Raw genomic sequence first — 25,337 nt, forward strand, 5'->3', positions numbered from 1 at the left:
CTGAATGGTTTTTCATTACTAATACATATCATGTTCTGGCATTATTTACACATTTATCTTTTTAAATAGCCTTCAATGATTCCTATATTGGGGCATGTGGAATTTGTTTTTCATTTTCCCCATTATCTGTTATGAATGAAAACTTCAATTGGATATCAAATGATTCAGATCTGTAAACGGTAAGCTGTTCAATTTGTTATTTCAATGTTTAATTGCAGTTTAATTTTGCTGACCGTGTAGATTGTTTCTTATGTTTACTATGTTAAAAATACAATATATATTTATATATATGTGCTGCTTACCATGCTGCAATTATCACCCAAATGCATCCATAGTGGACAAAGGATAATCACCCAAAATACATCCACAGTGGACAATAGATGATCACTTAAATACATCCATAGTGGACAATAGATGATCACTTAAATACATCCATAGTGGACAATAGATGATCACTTAAATACATCCATAGTGGACAATAGATGATCACTTAAATACATCCATAGTGGACAATGGACAATCACCCAAATACATCCAGAGTGGACAATGGATAATCATCCAAATACATCCAGAGTGGACAATGGATGTTTACAGCATGAATCTGCTTAAAAGTGTCAGTGATTTGTTCATGAACTCCTTTTTTCAGGGGATTCTCCTTGCAGCATTTTTAGTTTGAAAAACTCATCATGTCTCAAGTATTCAGAATGAGGTTGAAAAAAACCCGTGATTTTGCCCATGTGGCAACAATTAAACTTGTACAAGGAGTTTCCAGGTTTATGTGCTCTTATTTCCTGTGTTAACTGAATTGTGCATGTTTCCAGGGAAAAAGGCCTACCTGGGGTTTTCTCTATGCTAAAAGATTTAAATTAGTTATACATAGCTCCAAATCTTGTTTTTTGGGGAAACAAAACCAATGGAAAATGTGGGCTAAAAATGGTTGTCATAGTCATTTGTCTACGATCCTTTCAGATTATAAGTATCTTCCATGGCCGAGAGTGTAAGAGAGGTTCATCCCAACCCAAGCGTAGTGTGTTTTGCGGAAGCGAGGTTTACCGAGAACATCCTGTGCCAGGGTTGGGATGAACCTATCTTACACACGTGGCTATAGTAGATGCTTTTTCTACCACCTCAGTTAAACAAAATAAGGAAGAAAAAAAAATTCTTTGGAACTCTTTTGTGAGTAGTGAAAATAATTTATGAAGGTATGTGAAATTTATGGTTGTCATGGATATGTGCGCAGTGGTTCCGATTATGTAAATGGTCAAATCGTTCATTAAATGGTTCTGAGGAGAGTGCAGCATTATTTCTTGAATGCAGCGTGAAACCTTTTTTTATGGTGTCATTTGAAGCGAGAAATAATTCATTTGGATTTTAAATATTGCCTCAAGACGAGGTTTCAATGATGCTTCAGACAACGGTCTTCAACAAGGGAGGTAATTGTGTAAAGACAATAAAAAATAAAAGGAGTTCCATTAGGGACTATGGTAGAAATTCTTATCTTGCCCACTGGCAGAGATAAAACAAGTACTCATTATGGAACTCCTTATTTAGTGTCATCACACAATTATCTCCCTTGTTGAAGACCATCGTCCCAATGACTGTTAGGACTCTAAGAAATATCAGTCTTTCTTATTCAAAAACAAATGTCTGTCATTTCTGATAGAGAAATTTCTTGTATGTTTTGCTTTGTTAAATGATTGTATTTTCACAATCAACTGTTGTTCAATCAGGGGCTTTTCAGGTCAATCCAATCTGATAACTTTCCAGTGAAAGCAGTTGATTACTGATAATCTAAATGTTGTCCACATTTTTTCTGTTTGCTTAAGGATTTTCTTGGTCTTTCTGGTTTCTCAGTTCTTAAAATTTGATCAAAGATAATTATTATGGAATGCTGGCTGGCCTGAATGTAGATGTTGCAGAAATAATATATGTAACATCTTGTTATATGCATGTTTCAAACATCTATCACTGATACAAAATATAGTTTGTACCTGTACACATGGCAATGTTTTATTTTTTAAGAATGCTTTTTGGAGCAATGCAAACTTTATGGAGCTCACACAACAGAAAAAGTGTGTGTTAACAGCAAATTGCCAGTGACAGAGATATTGCATTTGCCAATGGGTAGAGTGGTGGTGCCAATCAGACAACTGAAGAAACTAATGCTGTACAAGTGCTCATGTGTGCTGTAACTTTATAGCAAGCTGGCAAATTTTAAATCTTGTGATATATATAAATCATGAATTAGAGACTCTTGCCCTGCTGTAGTTATGGTATGTTCTTATGTGTTAGGGGCAAGTCAGGGTTTGGGGTGGACAGGTAGGTATCCAGAAGGCTTTTTAGGGGTTAACACTAACTGGATTTTTCAGAGATCCCGAAGGCACAGAAATGAAATGTCCCTTCCACAAAAAAATGTCAATGTTTTATTTTAATTTCTATGTGTTAGTATGAGTTTTTATAGTTTGCAACTTAGTGCAATTTTGATGTCAAAAGTGAATCAATTACAAATGAATAGAATGCATATCAATTTTAACGACTTCACCTGTGCTAAATAATCTGCCAAAAAAAGATTTTTTGATAGTGATTTGTTTTAGAGCTTACAAGCAATGTCTGAAAAAGGCACTCATGTTATAGAGCTTACAAGCAATGTCTGCAAAAGGCATTTGTGTTTTAGAGCTTTCAAGCACTTTGTGCAAAAGGCATTTGTGTTTTAGAGCTTTCAAGCACTTAGTGCAAAAGGCATTTGTGTTTAAGAGCTTTCAAGCAATGTCTGCAAAAGGTACTTGTGTGAAAGAGCTTGCGAGCAATGTGGGCAAAGGCCATAGGTAAGATATTGTTTAAAATAGTGACTTGAAACTCACTACTCTTGCTTTTTCAGTAATATCATTCACAGACAGCAAACATAATTTAAGCCAGACTTAGAAATTAGATACAATCCAGCTAGTTCTGTTGTAACTAAAAATGTACAACTATGTACATACCTGCAGTGAGTGCAGGTTTCAGCCAATGTTTCAGCAAATGGCATACTCCGCCAGGTGACTCAAGGCCAGAGAGCCATAGAAGCTTATCATGGCTGTGTCTGAATGCATGTACCAGCCCCCATGTATGTTTACCTTGACAGCTGGAAGCACCAGTATGACAAAGAACCTTACACTGCTGATAGGATCAGGAGGCTGTTGTACCTAGCATATTGGGATTTCTGGAGTTTATTGTGAAAATAAATTTTGTTGGTTTACAGCTAGGGAAATTAGGGCAAGAAGGGAAAATTTGGAATGTTGATTATCATGTTGTTGGAATACACTTGAACTGAGGCTTTCAGAGAACAAAGACAACAGACTCAGTTTCATGGGTTGAATAAAAGATGTTATAGAATGTTGTAGAAAACTGTGAAGTGTTCATGCTTGTGTGTCTGCTGTCATACCTTCGTGTGAGTGTGTAATGTATTGAAGAATATATCAGTTGTATATCACACGAGACCGGGATGAGTGTGTGTCTGTGACTAAGGTGTACGTGTGCCTGTTGTGAGTGATGTACCCGACTGACTGTTCCTGGTGCCTATCATCCATCCACACATCATGGCCAGCTTCAGAGACAAAATCATCAAGAAATGTCGCTCTCTCGTCTCCTCCACCAGCAAAGGTATTCAGAAAAACAACAGAATTGACTTCAGGTTGACAGTTGATGTATATACATGGCAGCTATGCAGATATTTGTAAAATTGTTGGGTTTTAGATCATCCTTTGTTGTTGCTATTACTTGATTATTGTCCAAAATTAAGCCAGGATTGGAGGAAATGGCCAGGTTCAAATAAGCATTTGTGTTGTTGAAGCCAGAATTTGGTTCAATCTACCAGGAATATTCTAAGACTAAATAAATGAAACCATTTTATTTTTTAAAATTCAACCAATAAGACTTTAGTGTGTGGATATTCAAAATTTGATATCAATCAGAGGACACATCTTAGTGTAGATGTTGTATCTTAAAGTTTGAGAAATCATGTGACATTAGAATCATGTTTTATATTGATTTTTGGGGGGTATAATATATAGTTTTTTGCGAGCATAATTACATAATGCATATAAAAAAGGCTGACATGACCAATGCTCTGGTCAATAACTTAAAATTTGTTTTTACTAAGCAACTTCTATACATATATAAATCATGAACTTGTGAATACACATTCTTCAACATTAGTTATTATATTAAAGGCTGATTTTTCATCAGGCAATGACAAAGTGAAACCACAGTATGTGAGTGAAACTGAATGTAAAGAAACAACTCATCAAGGGTGAAATTACAGTTTAAAAAGGTTTGATAAATGCCAAAAAGAAACCTTAACTTTGAACAAGTGATCAATTAATTTGAAGTAATGATCAAAGGCAAAGAAATATTACTATTTTGGAAAAGGAAGAAATTAATAATATTCATTCCATTCTCTTAGTGTCTGAACGTCAGCAGAGCTGATAGTATTAAGCAGAATTTTTTTAAAAGACTTTGGAGGAAGGTAAATTTAATTTACAGTATTACAGTATGACATGACAGTGTATCATAAGAATATGATAAATCATGACATAAAATAATTTTGTATGATTTTCATACCAAAATATATGTGAATACATTTTTCGTACTTGCGTCTAAAAATACTTTGAAATTTCACCAACTTTAATCTGCTAAAAAAATCCCCCTGAATACTACCAAAATCCCCCTAAATTTCAGCCTTTCTGAACAAATCCCCCTGAATGGTCTCCAGAAAATATGGCATGTATGTCCCACTGAAAAGGAGATAAAAAACATTTTGTATGCTTTAATAAGTACAAAATATAATAAACAGCTCTTATAAAGAAGAATGCATCCAGTGGATCATTGTATAGCTTCAGCTTAGGTACTGGCTGTGTGTTATGTGTACAAAGATTTGATTTTTAAGTTCACTCTGAAGTCTATTGGTACTGGTAGACATACATTGACCTGAAATATGATATGTGGTTGGTTATGTCTCAACTTCTCAGAGGTCACTGGTTTCTGGAGCAGCCCTAAATATCTGTAATAAAGTCCTAAAAATCCTGTTTTATCTCTGAAATGTTTTTAGAATGGCTCTGAAATTGGCTGTAATTTATCATGAGGCACTGTTAGAAAGCCTGCATTTATCATCTCTTGAGGTATCTTGAAAAAAATCAAAGTGTCCTGGATCTGGTTGTGATTGGAATGAACGTAGTCATTTAATTGACTAAACTCCATTCAAATCCAATCAATGAAATTTATCTCAATACTAATTAGCCTTCATGTGGATTATTATTTAGCAGTTTAGTTATAAACATTATGTAGTACATTTATAGCAGTGTCGGCACTGCAATCATTCATATTTTTGCACGCCTGTCACCTTGCGTCTATGTAAATTGGGCATCAATCGATAATGTAGCATAGATGTTTATATACCAGACACTTGTTTTTTTGCATATTTACTCTGCCTTTTTCTGTGGATGGAAAAAACAAACAAGGTTTTTCTTGTTTCATCTTTCCACCCTCCATTGCCTATGCATGCATCAAAATCTTCCTAGAGGGGGATGTGACTAATGAAGTCATGTAACAAACTAATGCGCTATTGTGTTAAGGAAAGTTGGGAAACCAAAATGTATTTATAGTTCAGCAACAACAGTCAGGTTTTTAACAGAATTAAACACACAGAATTGACTGAATGCTACATTCATTGCTGCAGGAAGGGTGTCAAGTTATTGGGTGATTTAACCTGAGCTCCCAGCCCATTTCTACACACTTACTAAAGCAAATAGTTTCTGTTTTGTATCAAAACCAAACAGTTTTAGTTTGCAATCATGGGCTAGTTCAGGTTTGTTTGTCATCGAATGATTTCACATGCTTGTGTTTCGATAAAATACAACATGTTGTGTTACTGGCATGGACAAGTGTGCAGACTACACTGATCATTACTATTATATATATATAGATACTGAGCGAAAATATGCAAAAGTCACTTGCACCCTCTTCCTCGTCCACCCCATGCCATCCCACATCCTATCACTTCTGCTGCCCCTGCTCTACTGAACATGCAAGATCTAGAAGATAGTGGTTATTGTATCTGGGAGATATGGTTATTGTATCTGGGAGATATGGTTATTGTACCATTCTATCTCCTCTTGTTTAACCCCCTGGCTTGTATCATTTATAAACCTTGACAGACACAACATAATGTGATAATGAGAGGTATACTATATAATCACTGACCCTCAGGTCATTTGTCCAGGTTGCAGTCAGATGGTTGTTGTCCTAGTTATGCTTTTACTTGCTTGATGAAGTTCAAAAGAAATATAAATCATCACAAACATTGGAATAATGATACAGATGTCAAGTAGTTATCTAAAACTTGTTTTCATGTTATTACAACTTTCATCTGATAAAAGCTTTTGTAATGGTGTAATGTTGAAGATGATATATCTTTTGTTTATTTATCTGAGGAAGCCATTTACATACAAGACTATGCAAACACTTGCCATTACAGATGTATCAGACTGAAGTCACGGCCGACTGGTTTTTAATTGGAAATGGTCTAATATACTTAGGTGACCACTGTAATTGTACACCGGGGTCAATCTACTTGTAAACAATAAACACACTTGATACTGTGTCATTCTGAAACATCGTTTAATACAAAGAATAAATAGAAATATGGTTGTGTTTAATATGAAAGTATTTTGATATTTTTTGTAGGTCATTTTTAAAGTGAATTTGTCTGAAGATGATTTGAATAAAGGAAAGTTCGGATATTTTCACATACAAGGAAGTATGATCATTATTGTTTCAAGATATGAGTGCATTATTCATATGGACTAACTATACTATATAAGGGCATAAAACAATATTGGTGAGCATTTGTGGTACATGTTGACTACACAGGTTTAGTTAATAGTGTTCATAACAGGAGATATTGCTATTCTTTATTTACAAGTTATAACTGAAATTGATAAAATGACATTTTTATTGTAATGAAAAAGTTAGTAAATGTTCGTATCTCAAAACTTGTTAATGGTGTCTTCATATTTATGTTGAAAATAAATATTGAAAGAAGCATATTGTATTTTGATGGGAAAGCATAATCTGTCAAATACATGTTGGTATGTTGACCATAAACCAGCCGTTATCATGGTGTATGTGTATCTTGCAGGTCCTGGTAGGAGTGAGCGCGTTGAGGACGAGATGGACTTTGCCCGGCCCAATACCACCAAAGTGCTCAAGTCAAAGCGGGTTCCTAGTTCAGCAAGCTCCACATGCTCCACAGGTTCACTCGGACGCAAGAGTGGGCTCACACTCTCCAAGAGTGCATCAGCTACAGGTATGGATACTGTCACACTCACATTATAATAACTGCTGTGTTGTATAAATGCAGAGGACATTTTAGTTTATCAATAACTTATTAAGAAAAAACTAAAGCATGTATTATTCTACTTCACCATTGTTACTATTAGAAGTTTGAAGTAGGAAAAGGGTATATTTAGTGGAATATAATTTGTTGTTTAGCTGAAAGTAGTAGGGTGATGTCAAACAGGAACACTTCTGGTACACATACATGCCAAACAGGAACCCTTCCGGTACACATACATGCCAAACAGGAACACTTCTGGTACACATACATGCCAAACAGGAACCCTTCTGGTACACATACATGCCAAACAGGAACCCTTCCAGTACACATACATGCCAAACAGGAACACTTCTGGTACACATACATGCCAAACAGGAACCCTTCTGGTACACATGCATGCCAAACAGGAACCCTTCTGGTACACATACATGCCAAACAGGAACCCTTCTGGTACACATACATGCCAAACAGGAACCCTTCTGGTACACATGCATGCCAAACAGGAACCCTTCTGGTACACATACATGGCAAACAGGAACACTTGTGCTTTTATTTATATAAGTATCTACAGAAAGAGATAAAACAAAAAGACGCCTTTTACTAGTGTTTATATCTAAGCTTCTTATAATTTATATGTACAATATATATGAAGATTGAATTTAAATAAAAGTAAAATCTGTTTATTTCTACATAGTACATTTCATAGTATGACACATGCATACAACTTTTTTCCATATGATATTTGCATTATACCCACAGATAGGTATAACTGGCAGCTGTCTAGTGGCTTCCAAAAATGTCGTGTCTTACCTACCTACTTTAGTTTTCTACCTACACATAACACTTTTTGTGTCAGCATGGGCTGTTTTGCACCTGCCATTATTGTAACATTTCACTTGGGCCAACAAGGGCTTACTTATATGGCCCTTAACTAAGGAAAAAATGCCTGAAAATTATATTGTGGTATATTGCTCAAAGATATTGAACCTTCACTCATGAAACTTCATGGAAATGTTGGTCAGCATGGGAAATTGTGCATCTGCCATTTTGTTCCACAATCACCACAACTTGACATTTAGCCATTCCTGTGTTCAGATGTCATTGGGGGTAATGATCACAACTGTGATAGCTCTAGTTGATTGTTGTATATGTAATAACGATGAATATAAAGTCACTGCTTATGAGTCCATCCATATCTGGGCAATATGTATAAATGTGTATATAGTTCTGGTTGAGTGCATCCATATCTGGGCAATATGTATAAATGTGTATATAGTTCCGGTTATGAGTGTATCCATATCTGGGTGATTTATTATTAGTTTTGGGGTTAGTAGGTGACCCGATATGGGATATACGGGGCAAAGGAAATCATATCAGATGAGAGCTAAGCTTGAACCCGAATATTGTTCTCTCGTGCATCTTATATCCCGTATCTGGTCACATACTAACCCTGTAAGGTATATATCACGTCGACAACCTGTTAAAATGTTTCATTTATTCATAGGAATTAGAAAAAAGACGCCATTTTGGTACGATATAAATTTGGTGACCCAATATGAAAAACTATGGGGTCACCGCTTGACCAGTCCTGGACCAATGGCGTTGCGTCATTTATGTTGGAGGCGTTATATATATAAATGTGTATATGGTGTATATATCTGGTTATTGGTTCTCCAAGAAGACAATTTCAGTGTTTAGCTCTACTGGCCAAAGGCCTGAATAGCTTATGCAATGGTAATGTGTACGTAGTATGTGCGTCCGGGCGTCTGTAAACAATTGCTTGTGAACACTATACAGTCTTCAGTTTTGATTGTATCTCGATGAAACTTGTACAGTATTTAGATATCCATTAGAGCTCAGTTCCTTTCGAAAACCAGCCAGATCCGCCCATGCATGCCTAGATTATGGGTCTTGAAATTATAAAAAAATCTGTGCGTCTGTAAACAATTGCTTGTGAACACTATACAGTCTTCAGTTTTGATTGTATCTCGATGAAACTTGTACAGTATTTAGATATCCATTAGAGCTCAGTTCCTTTCGAAAACCAGCCAGATCCGCCCATGCATGCCTAGATTATGGGCCTTGAAAGTATAAAAAAATCTGTGCGTCTGTAAACAATTGCTTGTGAACACAATACAGTCTTTAGTTTTGATTGTATCTGGATGAAACTTGTACAGTATTTAGATATCCATTAAAGCTCAGTTCCTTTTGAAAACTAGCTAGATCCACCCATGCATGTCTAGATTATGGGTCTTGAAAGTATAAAAAAACGTTACTTTTAGCTAAGTCTATTTTTAGCCAAGTCTACATGAGCGAAGTCGATTTTTAGCCAATTTTACATGTAAAGTCACAATTGCTTTTGAATGTTTGTTGAAATTATGCCCCTGGGGTCATAAGTGGCCATGCCCCCGGGTTCACAGGTTTGGTATACTTAAATTGGGAAATGTTAAAAACCTTTTTGTCTGAAACAGCTATGAAGACCCTTGCTATTTTGAACAATGCTTAATTTAGTGGTCCACTACCATGGTTGTTCAAATTATGACCCTTGGGTCAAAACTGGCACTGCCCCGGGGGTCACAAGTTTCCTAGAGACTTATTTAAGAAATATTTTCAAAATCTTCTTGTTTCAAACCACAAGGCATACCTTTAAAATTTGTTGTGGAGCATCATATGATGACCCTCTAGCAAAACATTTCAAATTATGCCCCTTGGGCAAACACAAAAATGAACTATATATTTGTTGCCTATTACTCATACGTACATGCTCTGGATTGAAAATGACCACAAGAGCCATGCCAGTAGAGCATAGGCCCTTTTGGGCCTCTTGTTACATCATTTAGTAGATATAACTTGTTTTTATTCAACTGCAAATTGATTTTTAGTCTGTTTCAAGGCAAAAACTAAAATTAGCAGAATATTACATGATAGGAAATTGAACTATATTTACCTGTATCTGTGATCAACTGACAATTATCTGCACAGCTCAACAGTTTAACATTATCTACTTGATCAATGTGCATAATTTGGTAAAACGGTTATTTTACCTGTGTGTAAGCAGAAGCCCCATATAAAAGAAGCAAGTATTTCATGTAGAGTGGGGTTGTTTTCTAGATTTAACTATTAGATTAGTCCAGTCCCGTGACTGTTAACATGTCTGATGGAAGGGATGTTTGGGCTTGTACAAGCATATAGTAGACAAAGTCAGGTTGCATGCAGTGATTTTAATAAAATACTTACTGTTACATGTGATGGGTTATGATGTATCTTGAGTGAGTTTTTTGTGTTGGGGTAAGAGAATGGACCCACTAACATGTTTGTCATTGTGTGACATAGCATCAAGATTGTCGTTCCGGAGGAAGTCAGCAGATGCACCAGGTAAAAACCTCCACCCCACTGCATCGCAGCAGCACTGTAAAACACCGCACCCTACCGAACTCAAAAATATCTGGATGGGAATAAAATGGACGCATCAACTAAAAATTTAGTTTTAAATGATCGATACACAATTACTTTTCTTTTATAATTTCCGTTAAAAACAACTAAATAAACAAGATATCGTTACTTTACTCTGTACGCTTCTGCTTTTGTAAAAGGTATTATTTTATAAACAATTTCTTACAACAAATCCAAGTTTTCTTCTGAGCAATTTAAATATTTATTACAAAGAGTCTTAATAATCAGGTTGGGTGAATGTTTTACAAAAATGCTTTGAATAGAAACTCCTGCAATAGTGGATATTGTTCACTTATTGTGCCAACCAGATGGTTTTACTGTGCAACATCCATACAGGCTTTCCTTCAGTAAAACATGGTAGAATAGTGGTCACATGCTGTTGGTCTGCTATGCTTGCAAGGGGCAAAACATGATAGAACATTGCTAGCTTAAATTATGTTGATAAATTTCAAAATCTGATTTTACATGTTAACAATTATGTATGTAACAAGAAGTATCTGGTAATTTGCCATAAAAAGAATTGCCAGCAAAAACACGTAGAAATTTTGATTCAGATTTCCCAGAACAGCAGGTACACATGTAACTGACTTGGGAAATACTTTTGAGCCCAAACGTTTTATATTTCAGTTTAGTTTATATGCAACATCTGTAGTTCAGGCTCTAAGGTTTAATTTGTCATTAAGAGTAAATATGATACTTTCTATTAGCCCATCTGTTGTGTCATGTCCGAGCCCGATGTTCAGAAACTTTAACGTTTGCCACAACTCAAAAATTATTAATGAAACAGCAAGGTCCATAATTTTGGCTTTGACAATTTCCAGAGATATGGTGAGATAAAAACCCACAGACAAGCGTTGGTATTTGATCCACAACGCTCTTGTTTTGTGGTCTTGAAAAAAGTGACATGTAGGCATTGGTTGCGGCGATGGGCGGCCAGAGCAAAACAATATGCAGATAATAAATAAACCTATTGTAATATAGCTTGGTGACAGTGTTTGTGGTTAAGTTCGATCGTGGTGTAATTAACCTCAAGTTACTTCAGAGTTATGCCCCTTTTTGTTAAAAAATAGTAAGTTTATGTCTTGTGTTGACAATTACTTAAGTATTTTTCATCCAATCATGATAAAACTTGTTGACAGGTTTATTGGCATATTAATTCATTCAATTTAATTGTAGGGAAATCATCTCAGTAACTCCAGAGTTCTGCCCCTTATAATCCTACAGACAGCTACTTATTGTTACAGGGAGTGCATGATAATCAGACAAGTTCTCAGTTGACTACAAATGATCCTTTTACATTAGAATTGCTGTTTGAATTGGTTTGACTATGATGGGTGCTTCAGACAGATGACACATTCCTTTCCACGGAATTCTAGTTATTCTAGTTATTAATATGTTTTTATTTAAACATTGTATTGGAAGTCTACACAAAGATGTTCAATTAGCAGTTTTATGATATAGTGTTTTTAAACAATTTGTCCATGTGTTGTATTTTTTTGCATACTGTTTTGTGTTTTATTCAGTTATTTCATTTATCAATTTATTGAAATATTTTGTTATAGTGTAATGGTTCATGGTTAATAGTAATAATACCTGTATAGCTCACACCTTTTAGAGACATATTTTTGATAGCTAATCTTATCAAAAGTGATAGAAAAGCAATAAATATGTAGCATTTCTACACATGTATTAATGGTGTTTGGTGTTCGTGTTCCAGGTTCAAGTACAGGGGCAGTGGATGAGGACTTCTTTGTGCGCTCGTTTGAGGACGTGAACAGAGTACAGGTGCGTCTCAACTGTAAACATCCTGTTATATACACTATGTTAAATCTGCTTGCAGGTGTCTCAACTGTAAACATCCTGTTATATACACTGTGTTAAATGTTCTGACAGGCATCTCAACTGTAAACATCCTGTTATACACACAGTGTTAAATGTACTGACAGGTGTCTCAACTGTAAACATCCTGTTATATACACTGTGTTAAATGTACTGACAGGTGTCTCAACTGTAAACATCCTGTTATACACACTGTGTTAAATGTACTTGCAGGTGTCTCAACTGTAAACATCCTGTTATACACACTGTGTTAAATGTACTGACAGGTGTCTCAACTGTAAACATCCTGTTATACACACTGTGTTAAATGTACTGACAGGTGTCTCAACTGTAAACACCCTTGTATACACACTGTGTTAAATGTACTGACAGGTGTCTCAACTGTAAACATCCTGTTATACACACTGTGTTAAATGTACTGACAGGTGTCTCAACTGTAAACATCCTGTTATACACACTGTGTGTAATGTACTGACAGGTGTCTCAACTGTAAACATCCTGTTATACACACTGTGTTAAATGTACTTGCAGGTGTCTCAACTGTAAACACCCTTGTATACACACTGTGTTAAATGTACTGACAGGTGTCTCAACTGTAAACATCCTGTTATACACACTGTGTTAAATGTACTGACAGGTGTCTCAAATGTAAACATCCTGTTATACACACTGTGTTAAATGTACTTGCAGGTGTCTCAGACTCAACTGTAAACATCCTTGTATACACACTGTGTTAAATGTACTTGCAGGTGTCTCAAATGTAAACATCCTGTTATACACACTGTGTTAAATATACTGACAGGTGTCTCAACTGTAAACATCCTGTTGTACACACTGTGTTAAATGTACTGACAGGTGTCTCAAATGTAAACATCCTGTTATACACACTGTGTTAAATGTACTTGCAGGTGTCTCAACTGGATTAGTGGATTATTTATCAGCTTTGTAAAAATTGAATGTTGCCATATTTCAGCTATTCTCGTCTCGCGACCTCACAGATCACCTGACCAAGTGCAAAGACACATTGTCTGACACGAACATAGCCTGGGAGAAACGTGTGGAGGCTGTAAGTTTGCTGGGCATAGCCTTCTTATTGCCTATGGTGACATCTTTTTCTCATAATAATTGTTGACATTGCACCATTATTACAATGATTTAAATCAAGTATAAAACAATGATTTTAAAAGCTGGGCATTGCTCACAAAATCATCATTTATTGCATTGGCAGTGCTTGCCAGTTTTAGCATAGTCATTAGAAATGCCTGTTTGAGGGGGTTGTAACTATATGCTTTCAGTTGAAGACATTGCGAGGGATTATGGTAGCTGGTGCAATGGATTATGATGACTTTAACCCATTCCTGCGAACATTGGAGCCTTGTTTCATGAACTCAGTGAAGGACCTCCGGTCTCAAGTTGTACGAGAAGCCTGTATTACTGTAGGGTATGTCTTTAGTCAAATGTATAATAATGCGTAAACCTATTTCATTCTACAGGCTCTAAAACTGAATTCTGGGTGGTATAAGGGGTGATTCATCTTTTCTAGACTGTTCTGTATATTTTTTTTTGAAAGCATGAAAACATATGTTCTTGCCCCTGAACTTTAGCTAAGACCTTATTTCTTAGAGACATAGATATTCAAGGACGGATATTCAAGGATGTTTGACCATTTTTTGGCACATTTTTTTCTGTACAAATAATTATACAAGTAACATTTACTATACCACTTTCAAAATAGGTTGAAGCATTAACACAGTTAATGATGTTTTTTTGCAGGTTTTTTTTTCACAGCAGCCAGACCACAGTTGGGAGATGTATTAACCTAGTTTATGATGAATTTTGCAGGTATTTTACAAGCAGCAGGTTTGACCACAATTGGATGATGTGTTAACCAAGTTTATGTGTTTGCAGGTATTTTTCCCAGCAGCTAGGCAGCAGGTTTGACCACAGTGCAGAGACCTTGCTGCCAGTGCTCATCAATCTCATTCCAAACAGTGCCAAAGTTATGGCCACCTCCGGCCTTACATGCATCAGGTTCATCCTTCAAGTAAGACTTAAAAACTTTGAATAATAATCCTCACTGGTTAGATATTATTTCACTTAAGTTATTTGACAACTCTTTTGAGCTACTAGTATGTATTGTGTGATTTACACTACTGTTCACATCATATGCAATCAAAATGAAAGCATTTGGTACTTTTGTATTCATGAAGACCTTGAACTTGAATGTGTTTTCTGTTGTTTTTTTTACATGATGCCTTTTGATATAAAATACAAAACATTTCATTGGAAAAAAGGACATTGTTGCTTTGCCTTCTTAAGATGGGAGACTGAAGACATTGATGTGATCTGTTTCATGTTCTTGTGTTTGGTTTGGAATCAATATGTTAAATTGTGTACTATAGCGATTGTTTTTAATATTTTTCAGTACACATTTGCTTCTCGCCTCATCCCAATCATCACCAACAACCTGTCCTCAAAGGCCAGTATAATCCGCAGGTAAGGATGCTTTTATTTGAACACCTGCTGTCTTCTAGTTGAATATCCTGAGGCAGGGATAATTCTAGCAAGCGATTTCCGCGATTTCTCGCATAAAAATTGCTCAAATCGCATCCAAATCAGATTAATGCGGGATATTCTCGCGCTTGATCGCAGTTTGTGTATTTTGTGCCTTTTCCCTTTTGTTGTTTTACAAAATAAAGCATCGTAGTCGCCGATGGCTGCTTGTTTATATTTATTGAATTAATGATGAATTGCCTCCCCTACATTGAATGCATTTGTCTTATTGAATGTTTTGATCGATATCGTCCACGCACTTGTTTTCAAGCGTTTTTGCGAACTGGAATAATTATGTTTACGCGGGTAACCACTGCATTTTAAAGGCGTTTACAATATCAGAAGCGTCAAAATGTCAAATCAGAATACGTTGTTTGCAGTCCTTAAAAAAAGCCTCTGGACCAAAATGAAATACCAGCTTCAGATGAAAACAACAATGGAAAGCCTTCATTCCCCCCAAAAAAGTCAATGCACCTTTCAGCAAAAATGGCTTAATCCTATTTTTTGCTCAAGTTTGATGAGTATGAATTTTCATGATGTCTGAACTGTTAACAAGTGTTTTCTTCTAGTAAAACAAGTGTATATATTATATCTATATATCAATATATTGTGAATTTGTAAATAAATTGATATTCATAAATAAAGTTACTTTAATGCATTTTTTTATCATTGCTTTATCCATGTACATGTATTATAAAAATCTCACTGAAATTAAAATTCTCTCACCAATTTTGGACAAATGGGAGCAATTCTCTCATTGAAAATCTGACATAAAATTATCCCTGCTGAGGTAACTGTAGCTGATAGAAAATCAAAAGTGGAGTAAGCAATGACAAAGCTGTGTTGATTGTGTACAAAAGTAGTTGGTACAATGTTAGACCTGCCACTTTTTGTAAATGTTTCCATGATTCAAAATGATTATGGTAAAACCATAGAATTGTATTGTTTGCTTTTGATTTTGGTGATAGCTGAGTCATGGTAAGCCTATCACAGAGTCCATGGTAAGCCTATCACAGGGGCCTATGTTTGATGGTGATTGCTGAGTCATGGTAAGCCTATCACAGGGTCCTAGGTATGATGGTGATTGATGAGTCATGGTAAGCCTATCACAGGGTCCCATGTTTGATGGTGATTGCTGAGTCATGGGAAGCCTATCACAGGGGCCTATGTTTGATGGTGATTGCTGAGTCATGGGAAGCCTATCACAGGGGCCTATGTTTGATGGTGATTGATGAGTCATGGTAAGCCTATCACAGGGGCCTATGTTTGATGGTGATTGCTGAGTCATGGGAAGCCTATCACAGGGTCCTATGTTTGATGGTGATTGATGAGTCATGGTAAGCCTATCACAGGGTCCTAGGTATGATGGTGATTGCTGAGACATGGGAAGCCTATCACAGGGTCCTAGGTATGATGGTGATTGCTGAGTCATGGTAAGCCTATCACAGGGTCCTAGGTATGATGGTGATTGCTGAGTCATGGTAAGCCTATCACAAGGTCCTAGGTATAATGGTGATTGCTGAGTCATGGGAAGCATATCACAGGGTCCTAGGTATGATGGTGATTGCTGAGTCATGGTAAGCCTATCACAGGGTCCTAGGTATGATGGTGATTGCTGAGTCATGGTAAGCCTATCACAGGGGCCTATGTTTGATGGTGATTGATGAGTCATGGTAAGCCTATCACAGGGGCCTATGTTTGATGGTGATTGATGAGTCATGGTAAGTCTATCACAGGGGCCTATGTTTGATGGTGATTGCTGAGACATGGGAAGCCTATCACAGGGGCCTATGTTTGATGGTGATTGCTGAGTCATGGTAAGCCTGTCACAGGGGCCTATGTATGATGGTGATTGCTGAGTCATGGAAAGCCTGTCACAGGGTCCTAGGTATGATGGTGATTGCTGAGTCATGGGAAGAGTATCACAGGGTCCTAGGTGTGATGGTGATTGCTGAGTCATGGGAAGCCTATCACAGGGTCCTAGGTGTGATGGTGATTGCTGAGTCATGGGAAGCCTATCACAGGGTCCTATGTTTGATGGTGATTGCTGAGTCATGGGAAGCCTATCACAGGGTCCTAGGTGTGATGGTGATTGATGAGTCATGGGAAGCCTATCACAGGGTCCTAGGTGTGATGGTGATTGCTGAGTCATGGTAAGCCTATCACAGGGTCCTAGGTTTGATGGTGATTGCTGAGTCATGGGAAGCCTATCACAGGGTCCTAGGTGTGATGGTGATTGATGAGTCATGGTAAGCCTGTCACAGGGGCCTATATATGATGGTGATTGCTGAGTCATGGGAAGCCTATCACAGAGTCCTAGGTGTGATGGTGATTGCTGAGTCATGGTAAGCCTGTCACAGGGGCCTATATATGATGGTGAGTGCTGAGTCATGGGAAGCCTATCACAGGGTCCTAGGTGTGATGGTGATTGATGAGTCATGGTAAGCCTATCACAGGGCCCTAGATTTGAGCTATGTGTTACATATGTTGCCCATGCATATCCTTGTTGTATGTTGCGGGCACCGCTATTAGTTTATGAACCAGGTGTTACACATGTGGCCCACGCATATCCTTGTTGTTTGTTGCAGGTACTGCTTTGAGTTTATGAACCAGGTGTTACACACATGGCCCACCCATATACTAGAGAAACACATAGCCATTCTACAGGAGGCCATTAAGAAGGGCATAAGTGATGCAGACTCAGAGGCCAGGTCATTCGCCAGGAAGTATGCCCCTTTCTTCTCATATATTAACCTGAGAATACCCGAGTACCAAAAGCAAATTTTTGGGCCAGGGAACCTGTTTTCCAATTTACTGTGCATCCCTGGGACCTCAAATGTTATAACTGTTATGAAGTATATACTGTAATATTGGGACTGAAAAGAAGTACTATAGTACTACTTCATCCAATTGATTAAAAAGGAGGATCCGAGGTCCCCCAGCTGAAAATTCTCAGGGAAAACCACCAAGCCAGACAGTGTGATGTCACCTGAAATCTGCATGTAATTCCATGATCAAATTCAATCAATTTAAATGACGTCTGATGTATTTTTGCACATCCCTGCTCTATACAGTTTGCTGCAGATATAAATGGTTTAAGACTTATGAAGGTTTAAGAAGTGCCGTACTTCCTCCATTAAGATTCTCATTTGATTAACTAGGAAAGAAAACTACCTGTATAAATAATGTAATTGCACTTTGTGTTGCAGGTCATTCTGGGGTTTTACAACACACTTTAAAGACCAGGGTGACTTGCTGTTGTCCCACTTGGACCCTGCAAAACAGAAGGCCCTGCAGGGGGAACTGAGTAACTCCTCCAGTAGTAACTCTGTTAATAGTGGGCAAGGTGGGGCTTCTGCGGGGGCCTCCAGAGTGCCCCGAGCACGCTCAGCCAGCCAGGACCGGGGACATGAGACCAGCACTCTCGGGTAAACACTCTCATATTTTAAAGTGTTTTACACTCATTACACTTGCTCATATGAATACTCAGAACTGGAGCTCAGTACAGAGTGACATAGTTTGACAAATCAATTATTTTGTAAATGTAAGACAATGGACTATTCTATTGTCAAGAATATAAGTAACTTTCACAGTTAATCCTACTGAGTTGTTAATAATTATAATTTCATACACTGAAAATATCTTATTTATTGCAGTGATTTTTCACCATTTTGGGATGTGCCTCAGAGTTTTTCTTATTGAGAAAAATGCATCATTTTGATTAAATTAGAGAGCTCCCACTCTCGGGATAAAGTACAATACATATACAAATTGTTCCTTTAAGAAAACATCAATTCATCACAAAAACTTGGTGGGGGGGGTCAATTTTGGGCTGGAATATACACCCTTTTCAATTTTGTTCTTAAGCAGTCAAATTGCGGAATTTTCTTTTAATGTTTGGGGGAAAAAGTGACATTTTGGCATCTTTTGGTTTCCAGTTTGATCAGAAAAAACACACTGTTTGGGCTAAGATTTGTCTAGCATTTCTTTGGGGTTATCATCTTCTATAATAGTAACACGAGACCATGAAGATATGCAATAATTATTTTATTGATAGGTGAAAGAAGACATATTTATCATAGATCTATCAACAACAAGTACCTTACAACATGACCAAGCAAACAAATTTGGTCTTGGTATTATTTGGTTATAAATGGTGAATCTCAATTTAAAGAGATCTGAGATCACAATAAAATAGAATTTATTATGTAAACTCAAGTTCAAGTAAGTAATTTGGCAAAATGGAAGAAGATAATTAAGCCTGTTACAAATGGCATATAACATGGCAGGGAACTTTGCATATAACATGAAATATAACATTGATGTATATAATGGCATATAACATGACATAGAACATTGCATATAACATTATTGTGCTGCCAAAATGAACATGATTACATAATTATGAAACAACAACGAATAAAGAAAACATACATGAAGGAAAACTAGAAAGAAATCATGGAAATTTATTTGCTGGAAAACCTGTGTGGAAAAATCCAGATTTGATGCTTTGTAATCACTTAAGGGAAGTACTTGGTCAGTCAGAATAGAAACTAGATTTCTTTATAGAAAAACTACCAATTTGTGTCAACATGGTAATACTTAGTCCTGAAACACTAAGAATATTTATATAATAAAGATCACAAGACATGAATGAGATTGGCCAATGAGAGGGGTATGTTGTTTGATGGGTGAGTTAAATTGTTTCAGGCGTATTGGTAAAAAGAGTCATCAGCGGTTCCGGTCAGCACGTAGTGACACTGGCGGAGGTATGTGACAGTTAATGTCCTATTGATAACAGTATACCAGCAGTAATCTTCAGAGTATAAGCTTCTCTTTTAATTTACCCTCTTTCATAGTAAAAGATGTGAAGGTATTGTCACAGCTGTGGTGTCGTGCTTTGTTCACTATGAATTAGATCATACTGGGGTCATCTTATTAACGAGCGTACAACGAAACATCTTACAATCATCATTTTCAAGCGAATGCATAGAATATGTCCAATTTCTTTTTATAAAACCTTGTAAGTTTTAACAGGAATAGAGTAATATTTCCAACCATTTTGAAAATTTGATCTTATCATTTGGTCATTGATAAGATGACGCCTTTGTTACAAGATCTTTTTTATAAAATTGTTGAGACCTTTAAGCAGTTCTGAACATTGAAGGATTCATTATTGGTTATAACTGAAATAATTTTCTAGAAAATGATTTTTTCATGTTTTTAAAGGAGCATTCTTTTTAGCTCGACTATTCGAAGAATAAGGAGAGCTATACTACTCACCCAAGCGTCAGCGTCGGCGTCACCCCTTGGTTAAGGTTTTGCGTGCAAGCACACACAGGTTAATATCTCAGCAACTACTTGAGGTATTGCATTGAGACTTTATACAATGGTACTCAACCATCCAACCTACTTAATTAACCAAGTTTGATAACTCTACTTTGCATTTAATGCCAATAATAGGCCTTTATTATTTGACTTAAAAATTCTGTTTAAGGTTTTGCGTGCAAGCACACATAGGTTAATATCTCAGCAACTGCTTGAGGTATTGCATTGAGACTTGATACAATGGTACTCAACCATCCAAACTACTTAATTTACCAAGTTAGATAACTCTAGTTTGCATTTAATGCAAATAATTGCCCTTTATTATTCGACTCAGAAATTCTGTTTAAGGTTTTGCATGTAAGCACACATAGGTTAATATCTCAGCAACTACTGGATGAATTGCATTGAGACTTTATAAAATGGTACTCAACCATCCAATCTACTGAAATAACCAAGTAATATAACTCTAGTTTGCATTAAATTCAAATAATGGCCCCTTTTTTATTCAACATAGAAATTCTGGTTAAGGTTTTGCATGTAACCACTTTTAAGTCAATGCTTCAGCAAATACATCATGTATTGCATTGAAACTTGACACACAGGCTCCCAACCTTTTAACCTTCTTATTTAATCAAATAAGATAACTCTATCTTTCATATTATATCATTTTTGCCCCTTTATTATGCGACTTAGAAATTCTGGTTAAGGTCTTGCATGTTAGCACACATAGGATAATATCACTGCAACTATTTGATGTATTGCATTGAGACTTTATACAATGGTATTCAACCACCCAACCTAATTGAATAATCAAGTTAGATAACTGTGTTTTGCAAATAATGGCCCTGTATTATTACACTTAAAAATTCTGGTTAAAATTTTGCATGTAACCACATTTATGTTAATATCTTCGCACATCATGTATTGCATTGAAATCTAATCTATCAGTGATCCATGCATGTTTCGCCAAAACTTTTCAATCCTTACACTGAAAAGCGGCGGAATAGTCGAGCGCGCTGTCTCTGTGACAGCTCTTGTTTATTTGACCACTAAGTTTCTTTTTAGTAGATCGTCTGGTTCTGCAAAAAAAAAATTGCCAGATAGCTGTAAAATTCAACAACCTCTTATAATTTGATATTCTTTAACAATATGAAATGTTCATACAAAGTGATTTCAAATGTGAGTTATCTTAAATTTTGAAAGATTGATTCCAAGATTAAAAAATCACATAAAGAATGCACCTTTAAATGTGATACAATAAAGTATACATGTATGGAGTTGTGATCTGTATAAAAGCATGGAGTGCAGATGGTATTTGTAAATGATGCAATGATATTATTTAGGTTTGACCATTTTGGAAAGAAATATCTCAAAAAGTTGGTCAAAAGGTGTGAACAGTATTGTATTACACATCAAACTATCGTAAATGTCCTATTAAAGGTGCCGGGCAGGTGTTTTATTCAGAACACTGCACAATAAAAAAGAACCATTTTCCCCCGTTCATCAAACTTTTTAAAATCAAATAAATTTGCTGATTAGTGATGTTTAGAGTCAAAAATATAAATACTAATTACACTTGTCATGATTGTCCATCACCTAGACAAGAGGGGGAGTTAAAAGCCAGCGAATGACCAATTGGTGATCAGTATCTGCTGCATCAATGCTGTATACACACCATGGCATGTAAATCAATCAAGTGGTCCACTAAACACATGGCTTGAATAATAATATCTATACACAGCTTTGGGCAATAATGAGGATTGTTTGTTTCTCCTTACAGTTAAAAAATGTTGCAAAGTTAAAAGTCAAAAGCATAAATTTTATTTATTAATTGTGAAGAAAATTGTCCAAGCCATTTGAGTTTGAACTATTCAAATTTTTTTAGTACAGAACTGACCTGAATTTATTCCTTACCTACTAAGACTGATGGCACATAAAATCAATGCAACTTTGAATAGTGGTCGCTGTCTTATCAGCAGTAATCTGCTTTTCTAAATGCATGGAGTCAGCAGTCTGAACAGGTGCTCTATAATGGCACCGATGGGATGGTTTTCTACAAATTTAGAAGAAATTTCTTTTTCTTTTCTTTTTTTTCTTTTATTGAGTTTAGAGTTAAGATAAGCAGAATCTCAAATTAGACCAAAAATACCCCTGGAGCATCTATAAGGGCAGACACTTTTAATAGGACATTTACAGTATTTGTAAATATTTGCAAAACTTATTAGAATTGATTATTTTTATATTTAATTATGTCATAGAAGAAATCTTCAAATAACCCTTGTATACTTTTTTACAGTGCAAAATTGCATGAAGTTTGAATTGGCATTAAATAAACTAGAAAAGTATTTAAATCGGCATCATTTCTAAAAAGCATGCAATTTCTTCATAAGTTCTACCGTGTAAGAACATGTGTTGTTAGAAATGCATTTTAAAAAATAGTCTAACTGTGCCTATTTCTATTAAATTTGCATGAAGGCAATGTGTAAGAAATGTTCTAGAATTGACTGAATAATGACATTTCTTTCAACTGCAATTCTATGCTGATCATAAGGCGTAAAAGGTGGTATGTTGATTTCCAGGTTCATGCATGTAAAAATGGGTTGGAAGTTTGGCTCACAAAACAAAAAATCCAACGAAATAAACTCAATTTGTTCTATTTATGAAAATTGAACCACGGTAAATAAAACAATCTATGTAAGCCTTGAACAAATTGAATCTTCTGGCTTTCCAGTTGACACTGATCATTTTAAAATGGGGAAAAATCCAATCCTCTCAGAAAAGATTAAAGTGGCATCACCGCAAAGGGTAGATTTATAAACTGGAAACGCACCCATCTTTTATTAATGCTTTATTAATGATTGTCTCTTAGTGTTCAGACTCGTGTCTCTGCCAATGAGATCACCGAACAGAATCATATTTAATTCATTATGCAGATTACAAAACTGCCAAATTTCCATTTTTTTCATAATGAAAACAACGGCCAACTTTTCATGAAGTCATTAATTGGTTGTCTAAAGTAAATTATATAGAAGCTCAGGCATGCACACCGGCTAATATAAAGGCATTTGTGCGACATTAAGCCCTGAACACTAAGAAAGTTAACAGTTATTGTTGGACTTCTAAAAGATTAGTTGGTGCCTCGCTGAGCCTGGCCTGCCAACTTAATTGTTAAAAAGACCAAAAATAAATACTAACTTTAACTTAGAATCTATTGATGCAACAGTCTATACCCCTTTGCACAATTATGAGGATCAATTTATAGAAGTTATTTAAGAAGTGATGAATTGGCTAATGTTAATTTGCTTTTTCTATGAAGTTGCTCTATTTGTAAGATGGTAATAGAAGTGATTGCTATGCATCAACAAGTATTGGCCTGTGGATTACAATAAAAAGCTTATTACTTACTGTGTGATTTTTTTCTAACTGCAAATGTGCATATGAAGAAGAGTTAGATGTAACCTTCGTTTTCCTCAATATTTTAGACCTAGATAATGATGATCTTGATGGTCAAGGTGAAGGTAAGCCTCCATATTTATGTCATGTGACTTTGACCATGTGACTTCACATGGCATGGTCATGTGACCTCATATCACCCATGACATCATCAATGACATCATATTTTGCGTGATTTGCTGTGTAGTGCTTCTATTTTTTGTGTTTGCTATTAGTCTGTTTTTATATTGCAAAGTTTTCTATTGTCAAACATTTTTGGAAACATTACCAATATAAATGATCAAAAGTTTACTTCCTGCAAGAAGTATTATTTTCCAATCTGCCAATGCATCTTTAAATAATTTTGTTTTGAGCCTATACAAATTTTGGCTCTTTGCAATGCTGTAAACTCCATTGGAAGTTGTTACATAAAAGTATTACAATTTCCGGATGGTGTACCTTTATAAACCTAGGTTATTAGAATGGGTATGGGCACTCTTAAACGGTCAAGGTGTAACTTTGCCATGCATAAAAGGTATTTTAAAATAACTTGGCACAAATATTCTCCATGACAAGACAGTATGTCACAGACAAGACCCAGGTTTACACGCCAAAAGTAAGGGTCACATTTAAAGGTCATTGGTCAATATTCCTTTAAATTTGTGTTCAGGCTGTAACTTTGCCTTTTTGCAAAGAGGGATTTTAAGATAATTTGGCACACATATTCTCCACAACAAGACAGTTGCGTAGACAGTTCTGAAAGTCAAAGGTCAAGGTCACACTTAAAGGTCGTTGGTTAAAATGCCTTGTAATATGGATTTTACATGCTGTAACTTGGTCATACATCAGGAGTTTTTAGAACTAATTGGAACAAATGTTCACGTTGTCTAGATAGTTTGACCTGTATCATTTGTTTAAAAAAATAATCTTGTGTTTTTGCTTGTCAGGGCTGTAACTTGGCCATGCATAAGATGATTTAAATTCATTTGGCACAAATGCCTGCTATGATTAGACAATATATTGCCTGCACGAGCCATTATCTTTAGGTCAATGGTCAAAGTCACACTTCAGAATCATTGGTCAAAATATTTCAATTTGTCCAAGCTGTAACTTGTCATTGGGGAATTTTAAAGTAACTTGGCACAGATGTTCGCCAATGATTCACTTAAGTCTGTAGGTTTACGGTCAACGTCACATAATAAGGGTCATGGCTCAAAATCCTTGTTTTTTTATTGTCAAGACTGTTACTTGGTCATGCATTTGGTGAATTCAAAGTAAGTTTGCTCACGTTTTCACCAAGACATGACTGTGTGTCACCAGCAACACTCATGTCTATAGGTTAAAAGTCAATGTCTCGCTT

The 25,337-nt window shown here is 36.1% G+C and overlaps 1 protein-coding gene across 13 annotated transcripts in view; it reads left to right on the forward strand.

Moving 5' to 3' along the window:
* Window positions 1-25,337, forward strand: part of LOC128234750 (CLIP-associating protein 1-like) — a 126,087-nt gene that overhangs the window by 52,818 nt on the left and 47,932 nt on the right. For 7 of the 13 annotated variants that reach the window (XM_052949219.1, XM_052949223.1, XM_052949220.1 and 4 more), the window contains 11 exons: window positions 7,175-7,342; window positions 10,706-10,747; window positions 12,543-12,610; window positions 13,638-13,730; window positions 13,960-14,105; window positions 14,573-14,708; window positions 15,090-15,160; window positions 17,806-17,943; window positions 18,427-18,645; window positions 19,928-19,986; window positions 24,028-24,063. In XM_052949219.1, the coding sequence (XP_052805179.1) occupies window positions 7,175-7,342; window positions 10,706-10,747; window positions 12,543-12,610; window positions 13,638-13,730; window positions 13,960-14,105; window positions 14,573-14,708; window positions 15,090-15,160; window positions 17,806-17,943; window positions 18,427-18,645; window positions 19,928-19,986; window positions 24,028-24,063 (1,176 nt within the window). Of the gene's footprint in view, window positions 1-74; window positions 180-3,149; window positions 3,640-7,174; window positions 7,343-10,705; window positions 10,748-12,542; window positions 12,611-13,637; window positions 13,731-13,959; window positions 14,106-14,572; window positions 14,709-15,089; window positions 15,161-17,805; window positions 17,944-18,426; window positions 18,646-19,927; window positions 19,987-24,027; window positions 24,064-25,337 lie in introns of those variants that run through there. The other 6 variants (XM_052949221.1, XM_052949226.1, XM_052949228.1 and 3 more) reach the window with 4 other exon arrangements.

This window comes from Mya arenaria, chromosome 5 (genome assembly GCF_026914265.1).
Source record: "Mya arenaria isolate MELC-2E11 chromosome 5, ASM2691426v1".
NCBI lineage: Eukaryota > Metazoa > Mollusca > Bivalvia > Myida > Myidae > Mya > Mya arenaria.